The 25,013-nt window shown below is 40.6% G+C and overlaps 1 protein-coding gene across 2 annotated transcripts in view; it reads right to left on the bottom strand.

Moving 5' to 3' along the window:
* Positions 1–25,013, bottom strand: part of LOC143693562 (uncharacterized) — a 99,366-nt gene that overhangs the window by 23,859 nt on the left and 50,494 nt on the right. Inside the window, exon 4 of one of the 2 annotated variants that reach the window (XM_077175332.1) lies at positions 20,803–20,968. The exons of the other annotated variant lie outside the window; for it this stretch is intronic. Coding sequence (XP_077031447.1) covers positions 20,934–20,968 — 35 coding nt within the window. The 3' untranslated portion in view covers positions 20,803–20,933. Of the gene's footprint in view, positions 1–20,802; positions 20,969–25,013 lie in introns of those variants that run through there. 2 annotated transcript variants of the gene reach the window in all.

Genomic DNA, 25,013 nt, shown 5'->3' with positions numbered 1-25,013 from the left:
CCATTAATTCTATCTTTCTCACTATTGCCCAAGACCTTGCTTGATTTGTGTACCCCTCTTTGTGCCTATGCCCACCCAGTCTGCATCTTAATGTGACAGTGTACAGGGAAAATGTGCTATAGGGTCTGGAAAATCAGCCCTTGAGAGCAGCCAGAGGAAATACTTTCAGCCTGAGAAGGAAGTGCCTGGAAGCTGGATGCAAAGAGAGCTCTGGTCCTCCACTGCCCATGCTTGACCCTGCTCTGAGTCCCCGACTCTTATGGCAAAATTTTCCTTTCACTCTACCCTAACTTCATACTTGCTCACCTCACAGGGAGATCCCTGAGACGATGTTTCCTTGGCTGTTTCTAGGCTCAAGCTGAAAACTGAAAGCAAAAGTCAACATATCCAACACAGCTCCATGCAAATGAATCCTTGCCACATCAACAGCAGCAGCAGTCCTGGGCATTCTCTCAAGTCCCCTTCTTTGGCTCTCCTCTTCTTGGTATCTCAATTGCCTGGGGGAAAAGCTGCTCCTAATTTACCCATTTGTTTCACTTTAGCTCACCCAGCAGCTCTCAGCTGTGCTCTGTGCATGGGGACAGGAGATCCTGATGTGTTTACTGCCCCAAAAATGGGATAGCTCGTCTCTGCAGTCTCTGTGGTCTCTTGATGAACCAGGGATGCTGCATGGCACAAGGTGTATGTGGGGCAATACAGGAGCAAAATAACTCTGGTCTCTTTCAAAAACTCCTGCTCAGAAGGATCAGACCCCAGGAGGAGTCCAAGTGACCTCACAAATCCATCAGGATTAGTGAGAAGTTGAGTGTCATGCTGTGGTCTGACAACTGAGGGAGGGGAATTTATTCTGCTGCTGTCACTGCTAAGTGCCAAAAATAGCAATGGATGCATGAACTGGTGACAATAACCTTTTCTACAGAGAATTGAGGGCTCTGTCTGTCCCTGAAAAGACTGCTGTGTATTTCCAGTGTGTTTCTGCTCTGACTTGCCAAGTTCTGCCATGCATAAGGGTGCCTGGTATGTCTTCCAGGCATGCTGTTGGGCACGGTGACTTCAAGGGAATATATGATTTGTCATCGTTAAGTAGTATAGAAAATACTAAGGGGATTAAATGCTGTTATAATTTCCTTGCAATGATCATATTGCAAGTTTTCTTTTAGTACTTCTGGGCAAACAGGTCATAATGTCTAAATAAATTTAGAAAGCTGTAATAGTTGCTCTTATGCTTTAAATAAATTCTCAGAGCAACATTAGTACATTGACATATTGGTTCGAGTTGATTTAGGAAATTTACCACGTGATACGCAATCAAATGAAGTCCTGGAGTAATGCAAAACTATTCTTAGATCCAGGGAGTGATAGTGACAATATGTGTAAGAGAGCTTTTCCACAGAGGGCCTCTCTGGCTCTATTCTTTGTTACAAAAACTACTGTGAAGCAGACATGTACCTGTAGTCTTGTGTGTTCATTCAATGAGGACAAAATGTGTGTTTGAATGTACAACCCCTAATGATGGTCCCTAAATTTGAGTCAAAGCTCAGTCCCAGGGGAGAGAGAATCTCCTGTAGCCATTAAAGGGTCTAAGACACCTGCCCAGCCCCCTGAACTTATCCTTAGTGGAACAATGCCAGGTAGAATCATAGAACAGCTCTGTATTAAACCATTTTTCTTCTTCTCAAGACTTGTTTTCAAGATATCAAAGTGCAACCACAGCAAATCAGCAAACCTAAGATGTCAACCTCATAAACATGTTTTGAAAAATAAATTATTAAATTAGCATAAATCTCAGAGCTAAAAAAAAGCTGCTCTGGGATTAAATATACACAGCTGCTTAGCCTGTTTGTAATCCAGTTTTCTCTGAGGTATCTGGCAGTCAGAGCATAAAAGGCATTCTTAAATTTTTTTTTTTTTTCTAGGACTTTCATACACAAAAGCATCTGGATACTTGGAACTTAAAAAAAAAGGAGGGAAAACAAACATAACTCAGACATTGCAGTCCTTATTAAAAGATAAATGCTTTCCAGGGATGTATTTCTGGTTAATATAATCTTGAAAAGTCTTCAGAAGACAATAGGTGTAGAGAACGAAGACAACTGATGTGGCACAACATCTCCTTGTAGTCCACCCTTGCTTGAAGCAATAGTTTAAGTTACTGATTCCAACTAGTTTTCTTGGAAGACAGAGTTCAATTTACATTTATGACTGCCTGAGGCTATTTTGAGAAATCCAAATAAAAGTATAGCTAGCCTTCAAAGCTGTCTCAGAAATGACACAGAAAATATTAAGCATACTTGTGGCTTGCACTTGTGTAGTTTGTTATTATCAAGCTTACATTACCCCTGATTTTGAAGTCTCAGAGGAACATTTACCCTGCAAAGTGTGCCTCAAAATGTAAATGTGTTTTCTGAAATGCATTTTGTTATTGTTTCTGAAATACTTTTGATCTTTTTTTTAATTTCTCCTTTGCAAAACCAAAAAACCTACAGAAAACAAACACTTTCATTGCCCTTATAGTGACAGTTGAGGAAAGAAAGAAACCAGCCAATCAAGAAACCTTTTTATGACTTTGGAGTTGAAGTAGTTGTCATAGTAGCTTTTGAGAAATGATAAATTTTGGAGGCCTTTAAGAGAGATGGATGGGTTTGAAATATGCTGTAAAACCATGTCAGAAATAGGGCCAGCTGACAGGGACTGGGTGTGTGGGCCAGATCAGCACACCAGCACTGCACCTCCTTTTCAGGAGCACGCTGGATCTCCAAAGCCAGTAGCCCCTGCCTAGTCTTTGCCATGCTCCCATGGCACCATCCTGTGAAGTGCTGAAAATTCCAGCCAGGGAGACAGGAGACTGAGAGAGTGTGAGACTGGGAGCTTTGCCGTGCTGAAGTACTGGAGTGAAGATACCTGCTGAGGGCTAAGGAGGCAGCAGTACATGTTGCTGATGTAATTGTCTTGAAGGCATTGGATTCCTAGGAGGCCTAGGAGGGGTTGGCAGCGCTTTACATTGTGATTGCCAGGGTCTCCCAGTGCTGTGAAAGTTCCAAAAAGACCAAAAAATTTTCAAGCTTTAACAAGAGATTGTGACAACCATGTCCTGGAACAGCCATGAATGTGTGCCCTCATGTATTCTCCAGTCAGGAATAAAAAAGATAGAGAGAGCATTAGTGTGCGACCTTCCCCCCTTTTCTAGCAGTTTCAGTGTATACTTGATTTAGTGGTAAGTATCCATTAACTCAGAGTAGTTAAAGGGGATGAACTTTGGACTTTCCTTATTTCTTTAAGGTACAAAGATAAGAAAAATCCTAATTAGCTGCATCTCTTGTTTGAGTTTTTTTTAGCCTGGAAAGATGCTCTTGTATGAATCAAGAAAGGCATTGAATTCTCTGTAATCTCATGAGATATTAGTTTGCAATTTATAGGCTATTGTACAGCTCTCTGTATATCATAGGAGCACAGTTAAATCTGTGTCCTAATCATTTATTCAGTTTCCTCACTTGGGCTGAATCAGCCCTCTATGAGACTGAACTGGAAAGTGAATTGCTGAGATCATCTGAGTTTAAAAAAAACCACACAAAACAAACAAACCGACAAATAAGTCAAAACAAGTTTTATTTTGTTTTTCTGTATGGTGGAGATGGAACAAATAGTGTTTAGCTTTGACAGCAAGGACCAAAGAGAAGGCAGGAAGTTTCACAGGCAGAGCAAAAGTACATAAATTTAGTACTGAATTTAGACCTTCCCTTGGCCCTTAAGGAGAGTCACTGGGGTGGAGGGGCAGAGAGGCACACAACACAGCATAGTACCACAGTGCTGACTCTCCCCTTTTAAACTAAGCTCAATATCTTGTCCACCAGGGCTATCAAACTCAGAAGTTTCAAAGATATTTTAATCACTAAATATGTTTAGTTATATCTCTCCATGGTACTTCCAAGGCTAGGAGAGCATTTGCTTTCCATGTTAATTTATCAGAGATATTTGAAAGTTTACAGGAGCTTTTGGAAAAACAGAAGTCAAAGGAATAAACTTTTCCAGCTGCATTTCAGGGCAGGTCATTATCAGTGTAGAAATTCTGATAGACTAAGTGAGGGGACCCAGCAATTTGAAAGCCATCTCATACTTTCTTTTGAATGACAACAACCCCTCTGAAACTGAGATGTGTGGATATGCTTTCCTTCCACTCCTGCCTTCCTCTCCATCAGCCTCCCCAAGCCACTACCAAGTATTAAAAGTGATCCCCTTGTCATGCTGACAAAATAAATGAGCACGACCCGCTATTTTCCATAATAACTATTTGACATTAAAGCAGTTGGTAATTAAAGTAATCCTCACTCCCTGGTGACACATGCAGTGTGACAAAACAGAGGGAACATGGCAGCAGCAGAACCTGTCTCCTTTATTTACTTGCTGCTTCAGTGCCTTGTCCTGTCAAATGACAGATCATCTTTTGAATTACCAAAGAGCAACTGACTTACATTAAAATGAATATCTGTGGTGAAAATGTTAACTTGAAAGCATCTGCTGTGATAGCCCATAAAATAAAATCAATATACTTTCAGATTCATCACGTCCCTCCTGGGTCTGTGGTTGATTTTGCTGTGGTTTTCCAGAAAACAAAGGCTGCAGCTCAGCCCCTGGGCTGAGACTGGGAAACTCTGACCTGGACAGCTCAGAGATCCAATATGTTGCATGGCACTGGCACAGATTGGGCTGATTTGAAACCTCCTCCTCTCAGTGTTACCCCAGCAACTTTGGACTAGGTACTTCCAAGCAGAGAAGGCAATTAAGAGTGGAACAAAATGTTGGTTTAAATTATTTGGGTCAGGCTGGGTAGGTCTTAGCAGTGCCTTCTTGAGGATAGTCTACTGGAGAAACAGAGTGCCACAGCTCTCTGGAGGGAGGAAGATCTCCCTCCTCTTGGACCAGCTCTGCTTGATGTGTGCCAGATTGTGGAGCCTGTCTGCACTCCTTCCAGGCCTTGGAAAACCAACATCCATCTGTCTTTTTGCATTCATTTTCCAAAGCAAGAATGACATCTGTATCCTTTATGCCTTTTTTACTATTTCAGAAGCATAAATGTACACTGCAATTAAGAAATGCAATATGAAATGCTCTACATCCTGAATAAATGCTACGTGAATCAGGACAAAAGAATAGCTTGAGACAAAAGATAAGAAAGATGCTTTGTTGATGAGTAGAATCTTAGGCCAAAGTAACTGCTTGAAAAAGACTTTGGAAGATGGAAATTGGTCACAGCATGGATAGCACTGTCCTTCCTGCAGAGGGCAAAGAAATGAGTCCAAGAAAGTACAAAGTCAAAGGACTCAGAAACCAACTGTGGTGCTAACAGCAGTGAGGATGGAATTACACTGATTCTTTACAGTGGATACAAGGAAAGGTTTGACCTTCAGAAAAAATACCCAAGTAGCCGTCAAATGAAGGAGGAGGAAACAAAATAAATTTTGACTTTACCATAGTTTGGATGGGAGATTAAACTGAGCAGGAACAATCATTTGCATCTCATTGGTGCTCCACAAGATGGTGTGCCAGACAGGGCAAAAGCCTCTAAATGTAAACCTTCATCTCGGTGTCTGCTCTGCCAGAGCACTTTTGTATGATTCTGGAAAGATTCTCATTCTCTACATGCTTCTGCCTTCTCCCTGTTTCCTGTGGCAAAGCTAATAAATTCTTAAGAGTAGGAAAGGAAGATGTGGATACAAGCTTCAAAGCTTCTGAAGAACTCAGACACAGTAATGTATTCTCTGCTGCTAAAATTCCTGTACTTATTTCTAAATGAGCTAATTGGACTTAAGGCATCATTCATGCAAGCTGAGTGGGAAATAGTTGCTCACTCTAGATGTGCAGCTCTATAAAGACAAGAAGATTAATTTCAAAGGCTAAGCTATGACCAGCTGATAATTATACCTGGGGAAAGAACAGCTACTATTGTTAAAGATTCTGTTCTGTTGCTATGGAAACCTCTATGGCATGGAGTGTCTTATATGTGAATGGTATACATGAAGAAATGCAGGAAAACATTTTGTTATAAAAGATCAAGAACACATGGTCTCTCTTTTTGTGCTTCTGGAAAATGGGAAATACATTTTCAGTGAAGCATGAAGTTATTTTAAATATTTTGTTACTGGAACATTTGGTCTCAAGTGCTACCTCTTCTGAGTTTTGAGAAAAGATAATGCCATCTCCACTTGACTGCAAGCAGTATCCCTTAATTCTCTCTCAGGGACCTTTGACAGACCTTTAAAATACAAAATATTCACTCCCTCTGCTCAGCATTTCTAAATTATTTAAATGACCTGAGGAAAAATGCAATTTAAGCCACCCCTGTGCTGGCAGGTGTCAGGACAGGAGCTCAGCCAGAGAAAAAGACATACAAGAAAATTTGTATTTTCCAAGCTATTTTTAGAACTGCCTAAAATGGTCCCAGGGCAACCTCAAGTTTTGGGTCTTTATGCTGATGAACATGGTGGCCATGGTGGGAAGGCAGCTAAGCAAGCACAGCCACGCAAAAAAGTTTTAACTCCTCCAATTATTATCCTACTTAAAACCCTGCATGGCAGGTGAGGCAATGTGACATGTTTCCCCAATTTCAGCCCTGATCCACACATGAAACCAACTACAGGTTGTAAATGATCAGAGCAAACCCTCCCAAGCTCAGATTTTCAAGGAGATATTTGTGGTAGTTAAAATGTCCAGGCTGTGATTCAACTAGAAATCATGCAGCTTCCCAAGAAGACAACCTGACTACTTTCCTTTCCAGAGATTAGCATTATGCTTTGAATTAGATCTGCAGTGATTTGTGGCCTTCTGCCCCCAGGGGACCTGCAGCACAGCTCAGACTGTGCTTAGGTCCATCTTTGCAGATGTCACTGTGCCTGAGCCATGGCAAGAGGCAAGTGCTTTCTCAGAGTCATTAACATCTGAGTTAAAATTGCCTCCACAATATCAGCTGAGCTGTAATATCAAACTGTGTATGCTTCAGCCATGAAATGGGTCAGCTGAAATCACCTAAGGCAGTGGCTTTTCTGTCAAGATGTGAATCACACCCACAGTGCATCGGTTTTGAATAAGCCTCAAATTTTAAAGCAAACATTGCACAAACCAAGAGATGCTCAACAGTTTCCTCCCAAGAAAATAATTCAAATTGTTAATGTATTTATTCTATTTTAAAACCATGCCTCCCTTGATGCTCTTCAGACTATGTTTACCTAGAGAGCAAAGAAAAATGTTGAGATGACAATCTAGCAAATTTTCTTGGATTTTAGCATGATCTCTCCTTTTAAGAAGTCCAATACAGTTGGTCTGTACTAAACTTCTGAACAAAACCAGATTACTGGATGCCAAGATATCAAGAGATGGTAATTGTAGTTGTTGGTGTGGTGTTTGTTTTTTTCAGGAAGCTTTCAAAGTGGTCAGGTTTATCTCTGAAATTCAGAGGCATCTCAGAGTGAAGAGAGGCACCAGATGATGAAAGTTTGATAAAGCAGGGAGGCATGCTTAGCTCTAGCTATCCATCTTCTGGCCTGGTTGTTGCAGGGACCACTGCTGTTCATATAGGGAGTGCTGTTTCAGGCACCACTAATGCTCAAAGTGTGCTTGAGACCTTTTAAGACACAATCCTGGTGATAATCAGATTGTTTACGTGCTTAGCAGTGAGATCAAACAAAGGTTCTTGGATGAATTCCCATTATTTCTGACATCAGGGCAAATTACTCAAAACATGACTTGCAGGCATGAATGCAGTTCTCCCTTCTCTGCTCTCAAACATCCAAGCAGTTGTTTCTCAAATATCTTTTTCTTCTTCAGTGTGGTGGAAATTCTTCCAAACCACAAGTTAGCGTATTTCAAGCCATGGTAGCTTGTAAGCCTTTCTGTGTCCTTGGTTTTCTGGACTTTTTCTCTTGCTCCAATAAATTTTATTCTGGCTTTGTCATTTTCAAGATGTTTTATATTATTATTGTGGACAAACAGAAGAGGATTTACCACATGTCATCTGTGTTATTGTGGAACAGTCCACAGTCCATATCCTTATACATGGAGAAATAGATTTTGATGTAATTAGCTAAGTAAGCATATGGCAGAAAGCATAGCTGATATGAACGTTTGTAAAAGCAGGTCAATGCTTGATTTAAATCAGAACATACATGATTTGCTCTGAAACTATTAAATTACTTTTTTGGACACTCCCAACTAACTGACTTTGGCTCCTATATTTATAAGTCTCATAATGCCTCTTACATGTGTCTTCAATTTTTTCCAGGATTTGGTATGTTGTAAGATGGAAAGAAAGTTGGAGGCTTTTTCTTGCTTGTGTAAAGCAAATATTTTCCTGTCTTGTTCAGGTATGGTGAAGCATGGAAATACATGGCCAGCTCTTAATATTCTGAATGCTCAGGTAAAAATACTTTCCTCAGCTGAGGTCTGAACAACCACACTTCTAACAATCTAGCAGACACCTGTTGAAACCATAAAAATGTTTCATGTTATGTGTCTCATCCTTGAGGGACACCTATGAACATGTCTCACTGATTAGATCCTGATTAATAGGGATCATAATTAGCCTTCTTAGAAATGGTTATAGTTACTGTTCCTGAAGGGGTTGGCCCCTCAGCTGAACTCAAGGCTATTCAGCCAAGGATTTTGACATTTAGCAAATGCTTCACACTGGGCAGCACTACTTTAAATTAGGAAATCCATGCTTTTCAACACACAAATCATTGTAATATTTTCAAAGATAGTCTATTCTAATAGCCTTTCATATTTCAGACATCATTGTGAGAGAAAAATTTGGATTTTTTTATCCCATAATTTCAGCAATGAAAAGACTAGAAAAGTTGCTAGTGAGAGAAGTCCTTTCACAGATGAGAAATTGAGGTGGTGGTTTCTTAAATATTATTTGAGGACAAACTGCTGCAGGTTCAGCTTGAGTACATTGTCCCTTGGGCTACCTGAAACAAAAACCAGTTGATACTATGGACCAGAGTGAGAGGTTGGCATGGAGAGAAATAAATGGCAGAGGTGCTCATGGTAGATGGCTGAGAAGAATGTATCCTAATAGAATTTTATGTATAAAACTGGTTTTATTGTTTTACACACAGCCTGACTGATGATGCACGGTGCTTCCTTGGCAGGAAGGAGAACAAGCTGCACCTCTCTGATCTTGCAAAAGACCAAGCTCATGACAGATTTGTGTTTCCCTGAGCAAGAAGGGAATCCATACTTGTTATCAAATTGCCTGTCACTTTTTCCAATGTTGTCAGTATTAAAAAAATCACTGCCATTAGAAGACGCTGAAATCACTCTTAATTTTATTATCCAGAGATCTATGTAAAGGTACATGATGTTCAAAGACATTTTGGCTTTTTTGTTAATGTCACCTTTCTTCTAGTTACTGCAAGCAGATATTGTAGTGATGCAGTTTATCTGTATTTAAATCCCCTTGAGCTGATAGCACAACAGAAGGCTGAACTGTGATCTCTTTGTGCATGAGGAAAAGACACTCATTTATTTATATTAATGTCAAGCTTGTCTACTACACTTTTTTCTTCATCTTAATTGAATGTGTCTGCAGTAGCTGAGAGGGCATGTGCTTAAATGAGAAAGACTAATTAGAAGAAGCTGTCAGGTTAACAGAGACTTAGTTGGATATCTTGCACTTCAGTTGAAAATTTTCCTCAGGATCATCTCCCACCATTTCTGAGGGCATGTTATGGATGCATTAGGAAGAGGGTAGGAAGATACCTGTTTGGGAAACATGTGAGGTTGCTAAGTAATTGCAATGGGCCTTTTAATCTAGAATGGATAAAATACTAAATAGATGAGTTCCCTGAAGGTTACTGAGGCTTTCACAGTTTCATTTTCATCTTATTTCAGATCCTCTTTAGCCCCTCTGCACTCTAGATAAGGGAGCTGGTTCATTTCTTGTGTCCCCACTGAAGTAACAGAGGCATGACAGACAAGAGATGACACATTCTCCACCTGTTGTGTCTCACTGCTATGGCTGCAGAGCTGGGAAGGCTTGTTTCTACCATCAACTTACTGAAAGATTATCTAATGTTAGACTGAGAGTGTAAACACAGGGTAAGTATTTCAGCTCTTGATGAAATTCCCAGAAAAGTTAATGAACAGCTCCTAATGCTAATAGGCCCTTATTTAAATTAAACTCAAATTTGTTGTCCACCAAAACATGTCTTTAGCATGTTTTCCTAATAGCCATATGGTTAAACCTTTTAGTAGCAGGTATCTAAACACTTTTCAAGCCTAACCTTGTAAAACTGGTGGCATTGGTGCAAACCTTCAGTCTGAGAAGTGTCAGCTGTCACTGATCTCCGATGGGATACAGGCTGTATCTAGCACAGGGATCTGTCACTGCCTGTGCAGTGCCCCAGTGTGGCTCTTGTGCCGAGATTGAGGCAGGACCAGGCGAGAGGCAGGATCATAGCAAAGGCAAAGAAGGATTTATTCAAAAGATCTGAGCGGTTTTTATAGAGTGGTATGATAGGCTCTATTCTATTGGCTAACTGACAGAAACATCTTTCTCACGCACTGTCCTAGAGAGGAACAGAAAAATAAAGTAGAAAAACACCCCCTGCAAATTGTTTATACTCAACAAGTTATCACATCTTTCCAGCTCCCTAAAACTTCTCACAAGCCGCTGTGAGAAACGCTTGCCGCTTCTCTCTCTCTGTCCCATGGCATCCACACCCCAGCTAGGCAGTGCAGCTGGGGTATCCACTGGGAACACATTGGCGTAGTGTTTCAGGAATGGGAGAAGGAAAACAGCTTGGAGAGGCAGAGGAAGGCCGAAGTGCTTGCTGCTGACCTTTGAAGAGGATGGGGTGACTGTGCCCTCTCGCTGGACCCATTAGCCACAGGCATCCCACTCAGAGCCTGAGATGTTGAGTAGCATCAGGAGCCACGTGATGCAAGTGCTTGAGCTGCTCTCAGCAGCGACCTGTCCTTACATGGTACTTATGGTGATATATTTTATTGTTATGTTTGTAAACAGGAAAATAGTTACACTATATTCAGCTTTCATTTTACAACAAGCTGCCCTTTATAACAAGTGAGCTGCCCCCAAGCTCTCTGAATAAACAGGTGGACTGTGTGTGCAGTTTTCCAATGCTTTCACATAAATAATAGCTTTTGAGAAAAAAACGTGTTAGTCAGAGCCTTATGAAATGAGCAAAAAGCTTTTCTCCTCTAGAGAACAGACTACCTGTTTGCACCCACATTCCCAGCCCTTACTGCAGCTACAGATCACCTAGCTGTATTGCTCTTTTTTTCCCAAAACAGATTGCATGGAAGCCCTTCTGTTCCCAAAGGTTGCTTAGGCACTTCCAATGAATAAAAACTTCACTGCAATATTTATACTAGGAGATTCCTTCTCTGATATTAGCAACATTTGCAGTTAGCTTGATGGATGTAGAGCATTTGCACTAAAACACTAGCAATATTATTTTTTTTTTGAATTGCAAACAGCTATTTTATACTATACATAATTCCATCTGGAGAATGTTCCAAATATAAATTCATGTTCCAGAAATGTATCTGTGTTTATTTCTCCATAGTTCTAGAGGAAAACATAAGGAAAATCCGTCCAGAAAATCAGCCCAGATATTATTGTATGTAGCACTGAGATCTGTACCACTTTCCCTTTATTTACAGGTAAATTCAAAAGAAACCTGAAAAAAGTTGGGAAAATACTTGTTTCAAATGGTTCCATCAAGCTGATGCTTGCCATGGTGACCTCCTGGTAAAGTTCATATGCTTACAGAAATTATTCAGTGTTTTATGAAACTGCAGATACAGTTTAGTATGGTTTAAGACTTTTTGTCTTTGTTTTGATTTGTAAATGTTTATGATTATATTGTACTGGGAAGAGGTGAATATTTTTGCTCCCATTAAGTTATAACGGAATGTCGCTTCAGCCTACTGGAGACTTCACCTTCCACCCACTGAGGGGCTGGAACCCACTCTGGGTTCATTATCACTATCATTGATTCCATCTCTGCAAGTCACACCTGTTGAGCAAGATATGCCAGCAAATGATCTTAAAATTAAATATATGCTTAAGCCACATTTCTCCTCCATTTTTAGCATTACACTGAATAGACCCTTATGGATTTTACATACATTTAAAGTTTTGAACCAGTTGTGAACTTCTGCCCAAATTGGATCACTTAACATTTGAAACAGAAAACACCCGTTATCATTTTCACTCCCAAAATCTTGTTGCCTTAGGTTGTTGGGGGGCTTTTTTTTTTGTTCTCCTACTGGCAACGAGATGTCTATTCTGGTTTCTTCACCGGTCAGAAGCAACAATCGAAAATGGTAAAATTAAATTCCGCCACTTGGTGGCACTAAGAAATAACACAACTGCCCTTACAAATGCTGCTGTAAAACATGGCCAAGCGCCGGTGGTAACCGGGCCCAGTGGCCCTGGGAAAGGAAGACATCAGGAAAGGATTTGTGCCGGCAGAAATCCCAGGGCCGTTTTGCTGGCTGTAGGTGTCAGCCGGTTTCCAGCACAGCCCGTGGCCGCGGGAATGCACAGCCAGTGCCTTCGCTCTGCTGGCAGATGTTCTGTACACCCCTTACATTTGCTACTTTAGAATCTGCTCTACCTACCTAGGAGGGGTTTTGCTGGTAGTTGAGAAGTTGCAAAGCCTTAATTTCCGGTGCCTTAGTTCAGGCAGTGTCAGAGAGTTTCTCTTGGACCAGGAGATTTGCCTGGATCGCCCTGGGGAGCCGCCCCCCTCCAATGTAAATATTATTGCCCGCTTGGTTAGAAGAGACAGCAAAGCCATGTAAGGAATAAACTCAATCCAGAGTGTGTGTATGGATGTGGGGGTTTGTGTGTGCGAGTGTGTAGGATTTGACTGACTTACCACCACTTCTAGTAAAGAAAATAAAAGAACTGGACCCAGAATTTATTCAGGTTTTTTCTCATCTTGGTTGATAATACCCAGTAAAGGTCAAGTGCCCTAGAAACTGATTTCATTTGTGGTTGCCTTCCATCTCCCTGGTGCAGCTCTTTTTTCAGATGAGAACTGAAAATTTATTTTTTCTCTTTCCTCCTGTATAAAGTTTTTCTTGCTGGTGTTATTTACCCAGAAATTTTTACAAGAACATGTAGGGATAGGAAAAGGGGGAAGAACTTTAAACTGAAAGAGGGTAGATTTAGATTATGTATTACAAAGAGACTCTTCACTGTGATGGTGGTGAAGCACTAAAACAGGCTGCCCACAGAAGTGGTGGATGCCCCATCCCTGAAAGTGTTCCAGGCCAAGTTGGATGAGACTTTGAGCAACCTGACCAAAGGGAAGGTGTCCTGCCCATGGTGAGGGGGTTGGAACTAAATGATCTTTAAGGTCCCTTCCAACACAAACAATTCTGTGATTCTATGAACTAAGAGCTGTTTTTCTGTCTGATCTTTTCTTCTTCTGTCATTACTCCTTGTATGCATGTTTGAGTCTGTGCTCATTTGGACTGGAATAGAGTGCATTTTTTCCCATAGTAGCTGTTATGAAGCTGTGGTTTGGATTGTGCTGAAAACAATGCTGACACCACTGGGCTGCTCTATCTGTTGCTGAGCAGCACTTGCACAGAGCCAAGGCCTTTTCTGCTTCTCAGCTCACCCCTTCAGCAAGCAGTTGTGTGGGGACACATCCATGCCAGGCTGACTCCTACTGACCACAGGGATATTCCATAATATCTGGTGTCATGTGTAGAGCTGGGGAGGGAGGGAGGGAAGGAAGGAAATTCAGAGTGCTGCTGTTTGTCTTCCCAAGTCACTTATTCGTGGTGAAGCCCTGCTTTTCTGGAGATGGCTGAACACCTCCCAGCCCATGGGAAGTGGTGAATGAATTACTTGTTTTGCTTTGCTTGCTTTGCATGGCTTTTGCTTTACCAATTAAACTGTCTTTATCTCAGCCTAGGAATTTTCTCATTTTTACTCTTCTGATTCTCTCCCCCAAGCCACCAGCAGGAAGTGAGCAAGCAGCTGTGTGGTGCTTGGTAGTTGACTGAGGTTAAACCACAATGGAGTCCTATTAAAGTTCCTATTAAAGAAAGTCAAATTGTAATCATTATTCCCAGCCTTCTCAACTGGGAGAAGTTTTCAGAGTGAAAAGACTCTTGGGACAGAAAGGAAACAGCCATCTGAAAAGCAATGCTGTTATTTAATTTCCCTGTATTTCTAGAGTCACAGCTTGTCTACACTATTAAATACTATAGTCAAATAGGATTACTTTTACAGAGCAAAGGAGCTGGTACTGAGGATTTGCTGTGCACTCCACACAGCTTTATGGAGGGTGTTTGCTCAGGCTTGGGACTGCCCATGGAAGGACCACACCTCATAGGTGGAATCAGCTATTGCCTGCCCTCCTGTGTTGCTCAGCAGTGTGAATGGAGGCTGGCACGTGAACATCCCTGGGACACTCACCACAGATGTGGCCTCCCAAGCAGAACAAAACTGCTTCTCTTTTCTGAGACAAGAGCCAAATTCCCAGGCTGTAGGAGATGTAATAGAATCCTAAATTGCTGTTATCCCAATATATTAGCAAGGATAATGAAATAGGCTGCCACGCAAGTATGTTACTGAAAAAAATATTCTTCATCAATGATTTAAACATGGATAATTAGAAGTTATTACCAGCATCTGAGTGTCTTGCTGGGTTACCATAACCAGTCCAGGAGAATGATGCCCATATAATGCATACCAAGTGCTGCTGGCAGTGACCCAGCCCATGCTAGGGAGCAGATTATTATTTCAAGTGTCCTGGAAAACTATTTGGAAATTGGAAGAGCCAAAGATGAAACTATATGTTGTCATCTTATTGCCGGGGTTCCATACTGTTTTCTCCTTATCACAAAAGTTTCATACCTTCCTTGTGTTCTTGTGGGCATGTCCTCAGAGCACTGACTCTTTCTTCTTCACAAAGCAGCCAACTGACTCCAGTTCCCTTCTCAACCAGCCACCCCACTCTTTTATAGCACTCTTCTTCTCATTGGTTACAGCTGTGGCCTGTTAAAATCAGGCCTGTTCCTAATCTTTGATAATTGGCCCAGCTGCAACTCCTTAGGGGAAAGATTACTTTCTGCACTGTCTTTATTTTCTTATATTCCATCCCCCACAACTATAGACTTGGTAGACTCAAGGAGCGGCAGGGACAGATACCACAGTGATGGGTAAAAAGAGCTAAGGAGATGCTGAGAAGCTGTATGGGAAGTTAAACCAGAGAAATCTGGGATTTTCTTCCACTCTCAGCTTGAAAACTGAGGGAACCTCTACCCTGATAGACAGCATGCTCAGGAAAAGCTGTATCTGCACAGAACCGCTTAAGCTCAAAAGAGAGGTGATCCAAAAGTGATTGAAGCTCTCCAAGTAGAGGTCCAAATCTCAGAAATATATGAGTGAAAAACATTCTTTCAAGATGAGATTTAGTGTAGTTATTCACTTTATTAATTTATTCTCCTGTGGCTTTTACATAGGCCACTATATCTGACAATACCAATAAAAAATATCATGTCAGAAAGACAGTCTGAAATAAAGGCATGAAATTATGACTCCTGGGTGCATTTCTGGTGTGTCAGTGTTTGGCTCCTAAATATTATCAGACCCTCAGTTTTTGAGTTTTACCACAATGGGCTATATCTCAGTCAATAGCAAACTCAGCTAAGAAAAAATTACCTTTATAAAAAGTCCTTTCAGAGGTTAAGTTTGCTGCATACCACTGACACTATGAAAAATAACCAGCATATTGTAAAAATAACGATTTAAAAACAAAGCACAGGCAAAAATATCCATTTGGATTATTCACTCAGCAAAATCAAAATTGCTGAAAGGTATTCCTGTACAACACTCATGCAGTAGCAGGTGTACTTGCTCATAAACAAAGGCTAAGGCAATCACTTTCTAAGCAACCTGTCAATGGGGCAAACTGTCTTTAATAGACAAAGGCAGTGAAACAGCAGGAGGGCTCTCATTAAAATGGCACATTCCTCTTTAAAGCCAACAGCCATCCAAGGCAATAGTTATTTGGCAGTTATCTTTAAAAAAATTATAAAACTTTCTAACATTTGATGTTTACTGAGCATGAAATTTCATCTGACATACTTGGGCCGTGACTTTCTGCAGTGACTTGCTTCTTGTTTACATTTGATTTACATCTCATTTACATGGGAAATCAAATGTGTGAACTGCCTTTGTGTAAACTTCAAAACAGGCAGTTTTATGTGTTGGAAGGGTTCATGTTACTGTGTGATCATACAAAAATAGCAAGTAGACCACCAGAAAAAAAATGCTTGCTGTACAAACTTCCTCCTTTTTGTTAATGGAAACTGCCTCCTGAAAACTAAAAGAATTACTAAAAGATAGACTGCAAGGTTACAGTCACTCTGCTGTAACTCAGACCCATCATTAACCTCAACAAATATCAGCACCAAATTATGGATTACATCAGCACCAGAAACTATGGATTGTCATCCTTACTCCATCACAGCTGTTTGAAGAGGAGGTGGGAATAAGCACAGCCCATCTTTATAATGGCCACCAGAAATGATGGAGCAGTCTCCTGACAGAATTGTTATAGGAAACCCAGTAAGATAAGATACATTTTTTCCAGCTAATTGACAACCATGTAAAGGTTAATGCTAAAATCAACTCTCAGCAAAAGCTATAGGTAATTGCTGTGAAGTTGAAAACGTTAATTACATCTCACATCGTTCTCTACAGAGCATCCAATTAACAGATGAAAGATTAGGAGAGTAACATCCTCATCCTGCTCATACCTAAAACTGTATCACAATGTCACTGGTTCCAAGGTACCAGAAGCTTCAATATGAAAGGAATAGAGGGTGACAAGTATGACAAAACTTTAAACTAACCACTATTCCAAAGCTGAGATCATTAAGTATGACTTTCATACTAGCAAATCTTCATCAAACCATAATAATACAAAGATTTTTGCAGGGACAGAGAAGAATAATATAATAACTTCAAGAGTTCACTGCGGAAATATGTTGCAACCTGTGTTCCAAATGTTCTTGAAAAGAATGCAAATAGAGACACAATGACATTTTTTACTATGCAAAAATTGGAGTAATCCCAGCTGAAAATGACTGAAATTGCCTCAGAAAACTCATGCAATACTGAATGACTGGATAGGAAAAGAAAAGCTATTTGAAACATAAAGTGATACAGATGGAAGGGAAGATGATGCATTTGTGATAACAGACTTCATTAGCTATTATCAGTCAGGAAAGAGATCTTGTCGTCATTGTAGAAGTTTCTGAAAGCATCAGTTCATCACTTAGCAGTAGCCAAAATGACAAACACAGTCCAATTAATCAGTCCTCTCATTCCAATTAATTGTTAGGAAGAGAGGCAGAAATAGAAAATACCTCAATGCAAGTACAGAAGCCTCAAGTATTTCTCACACCTTTAGTGTTGTACACATTTCTATTGTTTCCATTCCTGAGCAGATAGAGAAAAAACATAAAGGGTATAATGGTGATTAGAGGTAAGGAATTTCTTCTGTGGATGCAAAGGTTTAGTCTCTTCATCTTAGAAAGATTCTCTCTGAGAGACTCAGAGACTTATTAAATGAGATTAGTATGAAAAATGTGATAAAGAAACAATGCACATTTCATCACAATACAAAGTTAGAGAGATAATAAGCAAAATAGTTTGGAAGCAAATTTGAAAAAAAGAGGAGGAAATATTTTCATACCTTGTTAGTGAATTGCAGAAATAATCCATTGGTGCAGGAGATTTTGGAGACCAAGAGATTAAATGGGCTCAGAAAAGTGATTGGATGAAGTGATGGAAGAAGGTTTGTCAAAGGCTGTTAAACTCAGCCACAACAAGGACTGGAGTTCTGCTCCCTGTCCAGAAGCCTCTGAGCAGGGGCTAGCAAGGGGCTAGAAGTGGATACATTACTGTGTTGTCAGCCTCTACTTGTCATCTGTCTAATCATATGCTGCTTCCTTCAGTAGCCTCCCTTTGGCAACAGGCTGTAGACAGACCCTTAAATGAGCACTCACAGGATACTGAATCCATCTTTTAGCCAAGAACATGCCAATTTTTTGAAGAGCTGAAAGTAGCCAAGAGTCCTGACCACTGAGGTCGTTTCGACTCACTGGAGGGTGAGTAGCTGATAACAAAATTCGTGTTGGTATTTCTCAGTGGATTTGCATTTCTTTTCATTTTGTTGGGTTGGTGTAAATAATTTTATGCATCTAGTTAGTAAAACAAACAGCCTTATTTGTTTATATCTCCTGTAATGGCAAGCTGTGTTAAATAGGATGCCTTTCACCTAGGGTTTTCAGGAATGGAATGTACCCTATGTAATTATCACCTTAGTCCTCAGATATCTGCCATTTCCAGTAGAATCACAGAATCACTAGGTTGGAAGAGACCTCTAAGATCATCGAGTCCAACCTGTTCCCTGACACCTCAACTAAACCATGGCACTGAGTGCCGCATCCAATCTTTTTTTAAACACATCCTTGGATGATGACTCCACCACCTCCCCGGGCAGACCATTCCAGTATTTTATCACTCTTTCCATAAAATCTTTTTCCTGATATCCAACCTATATTTCCCTTGGCACAGTTTAAGGCTATGTCCTCTCATTCCGTCAGTTGTTGCCTGGAGAAAGAGACCAACCTCATTTGACCACAGCCACCTTTCAGGGAGTTGTAGAGAGTGATAAGGTCATCCCGAGTCTCCTTTTCTCCAGGCTAAACACCCCCAGCTCCCTCAGTGTTCCTCACAGGGTTTGTGTTCCAAGCCCCTCATCAGCCTCGTTGCCTCCTCTGGATGTGCTCAAGCATCTCAACATCCTTCCCAAACTGAGGGGCCCAGAACTGGACACAGCACTCAAGGTGTGGCCTCACCAGTGCCAAGTACAGGGGAAGGATGACCTCCCTGCTCCTGCTGGCCACACTGTTCCTGAAACAGACCAGGAGCCATTGGCCTTCTTGGCCCCCAGAGCACACTGCTGGCTCATGTTCAGCCGGCTGTGGACCAGCACGCCCAGGTCCCTTTCTGCCTGGGCACTGTCCAGCCACATTGTCCCCAGCCTGTAACACTGCAGGGGGTTATTGTGGCCAAAATGCAGGACTCAGCATTTGTATTTATTAAACTTCGTCTTACTGGGCATCTTACTTACCCATCCATCCAACCATTCCAGGTCTCTCCACAGAGCCCTCCTACCTCCCATCAGATCAGCACACGCTCCCAGCTTGGTGTCATCTGCAAATTTACTGATGAAAGACTCAGTCCCTTCATCCATGTCAACAATAAAAATATTGAACAGAGCTGGCCCCAGCACAGACCCCTGGTGACTGGCCCAGCTGGATGCAGCACCATTCACCATCACCCTCTGGGCCCGGCCATCCAGCCAGCTCCTAACCCAGCACAGAGTGCTCCTGTCCAAGCCATGGCTGTCAGCCTTTCCAGGGGTGTCCTGTGGGAGACAGTGTCAAAGGCATTGCTGAAGTCCAAACACACAGCATCCACAGCCTTTCCTGCATCCACCAGGAAGCTCACCAGGTCATAGAAGGAGACCAGGTTGGTCAAATACAACCTACCCCTCCTAAACCCCTGCTGGCTGGGTCTGATACCATGGCCATCCTGTAAGTGCTCTGTGATGACACCCAGTATATACTGCTCCATAACCTTACCAGGTACTCAGGTCAAGCTAACTGGCCTGTAATTTCAGGACCCTCTTTCCCACCCTTTTTGTGAATGGGTGTCACATTGGCCAGCTTCCAGTCTTCCAGGAACTACCCAGTGAGTTTCTGTTGGTAAATGATGGAGAGTGGCTTCACCAGCTCATCTGTCAGCTCCCTCATCACCCTAGAATGGATCCCATCTGGTCCCATAGCTTTATGAACATCCCAGCAGCTCAGCAGCTCTCTGACTGCCTCTTCCTGGATAACAGGGGGACCATTCTGCTCCCTGACACCATCTACCAGCCCAGAAGGACAGCTGTCTTTCCCATATTCCATATTCCCACTAAAGACTGAGGCAAAGAAGGCATTAATCCCTTCTGCCTCCTCCTCACCTGCAGTTCCCTCCCACATCCAGCAGAGAACAAAGGCTGGTCTTACCCTTCCTTTTGCATTAATGTATTTGTAAAAACATTTTATTTACTGTGGTCTTCAATATTTTTTGCTGTTAAAACCTTGAAATTCCAGTTGAGAGTTACATATCTCTTTTACAGTGCCCAAGACAATCTTGCTGTTGTTTTAGAATGGGGCTAAACCTGTTCAAATTTTTATTCTTTGCCACTTTTGTAGAGGCAACTACTACTACTACTACACTACTACTACATTGTAACTAGTGTATCTGTCACTGAAGAGACAGGGCATGGTTGATTTCAGCATTGAGATTAAGATACTTAAAGGAGCATGTGTTTTAGACAACTGGATAATTTAGTATTTGCCCCCCATTTATGTAAGGGTTTTCCCCTCTAACTATGTATAACATTCACACTGTATATTATTTTTCAGACTGTTTATATCAAACTATTTATTTGTGCCTTGTATTATGCTAAATATGTTGTTTTAGTGTAATTATTAGCATGAGACACACTTATCTGTGTGTATGTGTGTATCATACTGATGAATCATTACAGCTGACATGCAGAACTTTATCTCTGGACATTGCCAAAACCAATGATTGAACTCTCTGATTTTTAGTGCTCAGTGTGTCTGTTGGATAGGAACAAAACCCAAACCAGCAGTGCTACAAGTACTGACTTTCTGGCTATTTTTAATTTACCTGGTGGCAGAACAGATTAAATTATTTAATCCAAATAATCTCAAATTATGCAAAAACAAGCAAAGAGGTCTGAAGCCTGGATTGTCCTTTTCCTTCTTTTATCTGATTTCAAAAGTCTCTTCCAATCTTAATGGTTCCATGATTCTATGATTTCCCCAGTCTCTGCAGATGAAGAAACAAGAAAAAAAAAATCAAAGTCATGATATTGATTTTCTGTCAACCCTACTTTGGGAAAAAATAGGCTCATTTTTATATCTCTCCATCTCCTGTTTTCCCTCATCTTCCTTTTGTTTACCATCTCCAGTGGTGCCTAAAGAGTCCATTTTCTACACAATAATTTGTGTATAGGCCCTTCCCTGCAGTATGTGTTGACAGAAGGAGACCAAAAAAAAAACATCCTGTATCCCATCAAAATATTAGGCCCTTCTGCAAAATAGACAAAAGAGTTCAAAACTAGACTCTTGTAATAAAATTCATGTCAGTGTCTAAATTAAAAATGAAACTCATGGGATAAAATAATCTCTAGCATTTTCTTTGTTCACTTTCATAATGGACTTGGTGCAAATAATAGGAATTTGTCCTTACAGTCTACTTTCACTGTTCAGGAATATGAGAGAGACTATTTGAGTTTCCACAATATACTCCAGTGATTGAATCCTGTATCCTTATGCAAGCTACTTTCCTAATGGAGCTGATAGAATTTTGCCAAGCTATTGCCTTGAATTGAAATGGTATGTGTGGGAGGACTGTGGAGTGACACCCAGAGCATATTTATGCCTGACAGATACTTATTATGCAGTCAGAAATATTTCATAATGAAATGATATAAATTACTGATGATAGTATTTCCTTCTATACCATTTAAAAATAACACCCAAAGAAATTTATCTTTAAAGTTGCTTTTTCAGTCTTTGTCCTTCAAATGGGTCTGTGAAGTATTTATTTAATAATTTGAAGATGTCTTAAGCTGACTGTTTCCCCCCTTTTTATCTCCTGTTGGACACATCTATTTAATGCAAATTCTGGGAATGAGGGAAACATCAGGCTTACTAACTTAAAAGAAATCCATGCTCAGATAATCAGCATATCACTCTGAAAACCCATGTGGAAGGGGACATTTTTGCCTCACATTAATTCTGGAATGTGCTTGAAAGCTGTTTTTTTTTTCCTGAATCTTATTGTTGGAGACAGTTCTCTTGCTAGAAGGTGACATTGTCTGTGACACGGGCAGAGAGGGAGCCTCACTGCAAAGAAAAGTTGCCGTTCTGTTTTATAACAAGTTAGCTGCAGTGGAAAACATGACTTTATGTGATTTACAAGCTTCTGTGTACAACACTGTGGCAGGGTTTCTTCCCCTGAGCTTCACCCGTGGCTCCGCTGACTCTATGGATACAGGACAAGCACCCACATGGATCAGTCCCTTTGCCTTCACTGGCTGAGATGGCAAAGTTACATAATGCATGGGAAAAGGCTCAGGATGGACTGGTTGCTGTAGGACATACTTTTAGCTCTTGGCTTTGTATTAGCTGTAGGACAGGAAATTTAAGGACACAGCAAGCATGCTACAGGATCCTATAATGGTGTGCAAGGCTATCTTGAGAAAAAGAATTGAAATATTAAATGCACAGAGCTCCAGTATTTCAAGTAGGATAAAGCAGTGTTTACCCTCATGAGAACATTGTGGGTGCCAGAGGTTTACATTATTTAATGTTGAGAAGCTTAATAAGAACCTCTTGTCTGAAGCTGAAGTTACATTGGTGTTTCAGTGCCTCTCAGGTAGAGAGCCTGAGATAAACACTGATTATGAGGCTTGGGAAAATAATAGCCATGTGCAATGGAATAAGATCTGATGCTGAGGTGTCCAGAGTGGATGACACAATGGTTTCCTCTGGTTTCCTAGGTTCTGTGAAAATTTGCATTCTAATCTCCTGTAGCTTTGGCCACTTGCAACAGCGTGTCAGCATCTGGCAGCTGAAGATTTGTAAGCCTTGTTGCAAAATATTGTTTGTTTCTTTTAACTTGCACAGATAACCAGATAACTGAGATAACCAGTTTTTTCTTTCTGAAGGACTAAATCTCAAAATACTAACAAAGTCAGTGAGATTTTTATTTAAATTATTCATTATATAACTCATAGAAATTGGTCAAAGATATAAACTTTGATAATTTTGAAACAGGTTTTGTCTGTGCAGGCAGACAGTTTTGATAGCAAGGGATATAATGAAAGAGGCAAATTTTTATACAGGTTTTCCTTCTTATCAGAATTTCTCCTATTTTGCCTGTTTAAAGCTTTGCTTAGATGTACTGTTCCTTCATATGAATCATTGCTTAATTTTGGGTAATCTGAAAGATCATGCTGTTTATATTTGATACAATGAAGCTGTAGGGCTCCACTGACAGTGAAAATACCAGAACCAGGATTCTGGCAGTTCATCTCCTCACAGGGCTTCAAACAGGCTGAGAGGATTAGACTAAGTGAGAGCTTTGGTACTAAATGACCCAGTTTGCCCACAACAATGCACTGAGTTTCATTTGAAAGGAGGAATTCAATTTCAGGGCATTTCTGTTGACCTCTAAAGCTCCTTAGAGCTTGATTTACTTTTTTCTTTTGACCAATAGCTGTAATTTGTTGGCCTGAAGAGATACAGGAGGTGATGCTTGTTTTGAATGGATCTCACTATAGAAACAAAAACAAGTACACCACCTGCTTCATGTTTCACCTGAAGGTGAACATCTGAAGTAGCCACAGCTGGTAGAGGATATTTTAAACTTTCTGGATCTTCCTTTGGTTTTAACTATCATAACTAGCTTCCATGAACAGTGAAGATTTGGGTTAAAGATCTTTAGCTTTGCATAATTTGAAATATCTTTATTGCATTCTGTTTAGAAAACACCACCCACATAGATCAGTTCTTTTTCTTTTTCTGAGAAACATGCCAGGACATTATTTTAGTATAAAACAGACGTTTAAATTGAGAGGGTTTAATCTTGCCTTATTTCTTTAAGGAATAAAAGTGATCATTGCATCTTTCTAAAAGGGAACTATTCACATGAAGTGCTGCAAGGGAATTTTACAGAACTTATGAAGTAGAAATGCCATCACTGAATCAGCTTCCATATATTTATTAACAACTACAGCTGAGGAATAGACTTTTTAGTTGCATTAAATAATATGAAATTTCTTTAAAGGGAAGAGATGCCTCAAAGTAGCTTGGAAGGTGAAACTAAAATTGACTGCCAAGTAGAGCACTACCTCCCCTTTCTACAACTGGCAATATAGATACTTTGAGCTCATTCTGCTCTAGGATGTATTGATGTATTCATGAGGACTTGTATATCTTAGAGGGAAAACTGACATTTTTAAAGGAATTTGGGTCTCCATGTCCTGATGGCTTAGTAGTACAAGACAAATGATAAGATATTTCCTCAGCTCCTTTGGCATTTCTTTAAATTGCAGGTAAAAGTGGAATGGGAATAGAAGTTACATAATTAAAACTGATTCTGTAGGGGGTAAGAAAAAAGAAAAAATATTACAAAGAATAGTGAAAAAGCCATGGAATTTCCTTCTCTGTATTAGAGTGAAGATAAATGTTTCTGGCAGAACTGTCCATTCCATACAAAAGCTTCCACTCACATTGACATGACTGCAAAATCTCCATGTCTCTTGCTCCAGTGCAACAGAGCTCAGGTAGCATGTGCCAGAGAGGAAAGAAGCAGTTAGAACAGCCTTGTACACCTGGGTCTAACTTCATAGGGGATCAAAAGGACTCTGAACTGAAAACCCTGGTAATTAGGATCAACTGATCACTGCAGACATTGGGTTGGTGCCCAGCAGCCACCTGGAAAATTACCCAAGTATTAGGAAGTACTGGGAAGGAAGTAGAGAATGAAGAAGAATTCTGTCCTTGCACAGATCAATGGTTCTCTCACATCATAGGTAAAATTTTCAGTTCTGGTCACCTCACCCCTGAAAAGATATGGAAGAACAAGATGAGTTTTGAAGAAAGGCCACAGGCACAGTCAGGAAATAAACATTTTCCACATGAGAAATGTTTGAGTTCTTTGGGAAGCAAAGGAGTACGAATTTGAGGATGACATGACAGAAGTAAAGTTCTGAGTGCCGTGAACAAGAATGATGGGAAATTACAAACTCCCTGTCTTTTCCAGTAGAATTGGGTGATATCATGCAAATGATATCTTCCAGGCA

This window comes from Agelaius phoeniceus, chromosome 3 (genome assembly GCF_051311805.1).
Source record: "Agelaius phoeniceus isolate bAgePho1 chromosome 3, bAgePho1.hap1, whole genome shotgun sequence".
NCBI lineage: Eukaryota > Metazoa > Chordata > Aves > Passeriformes > Icteridae > Agelaius > Agelaius phoeniceus.
The sequence above is the reverse complement of the archived record's forward strand: the minus strand, read 5'-3'. Positions and strand labels throughout refer to the sequence as shown.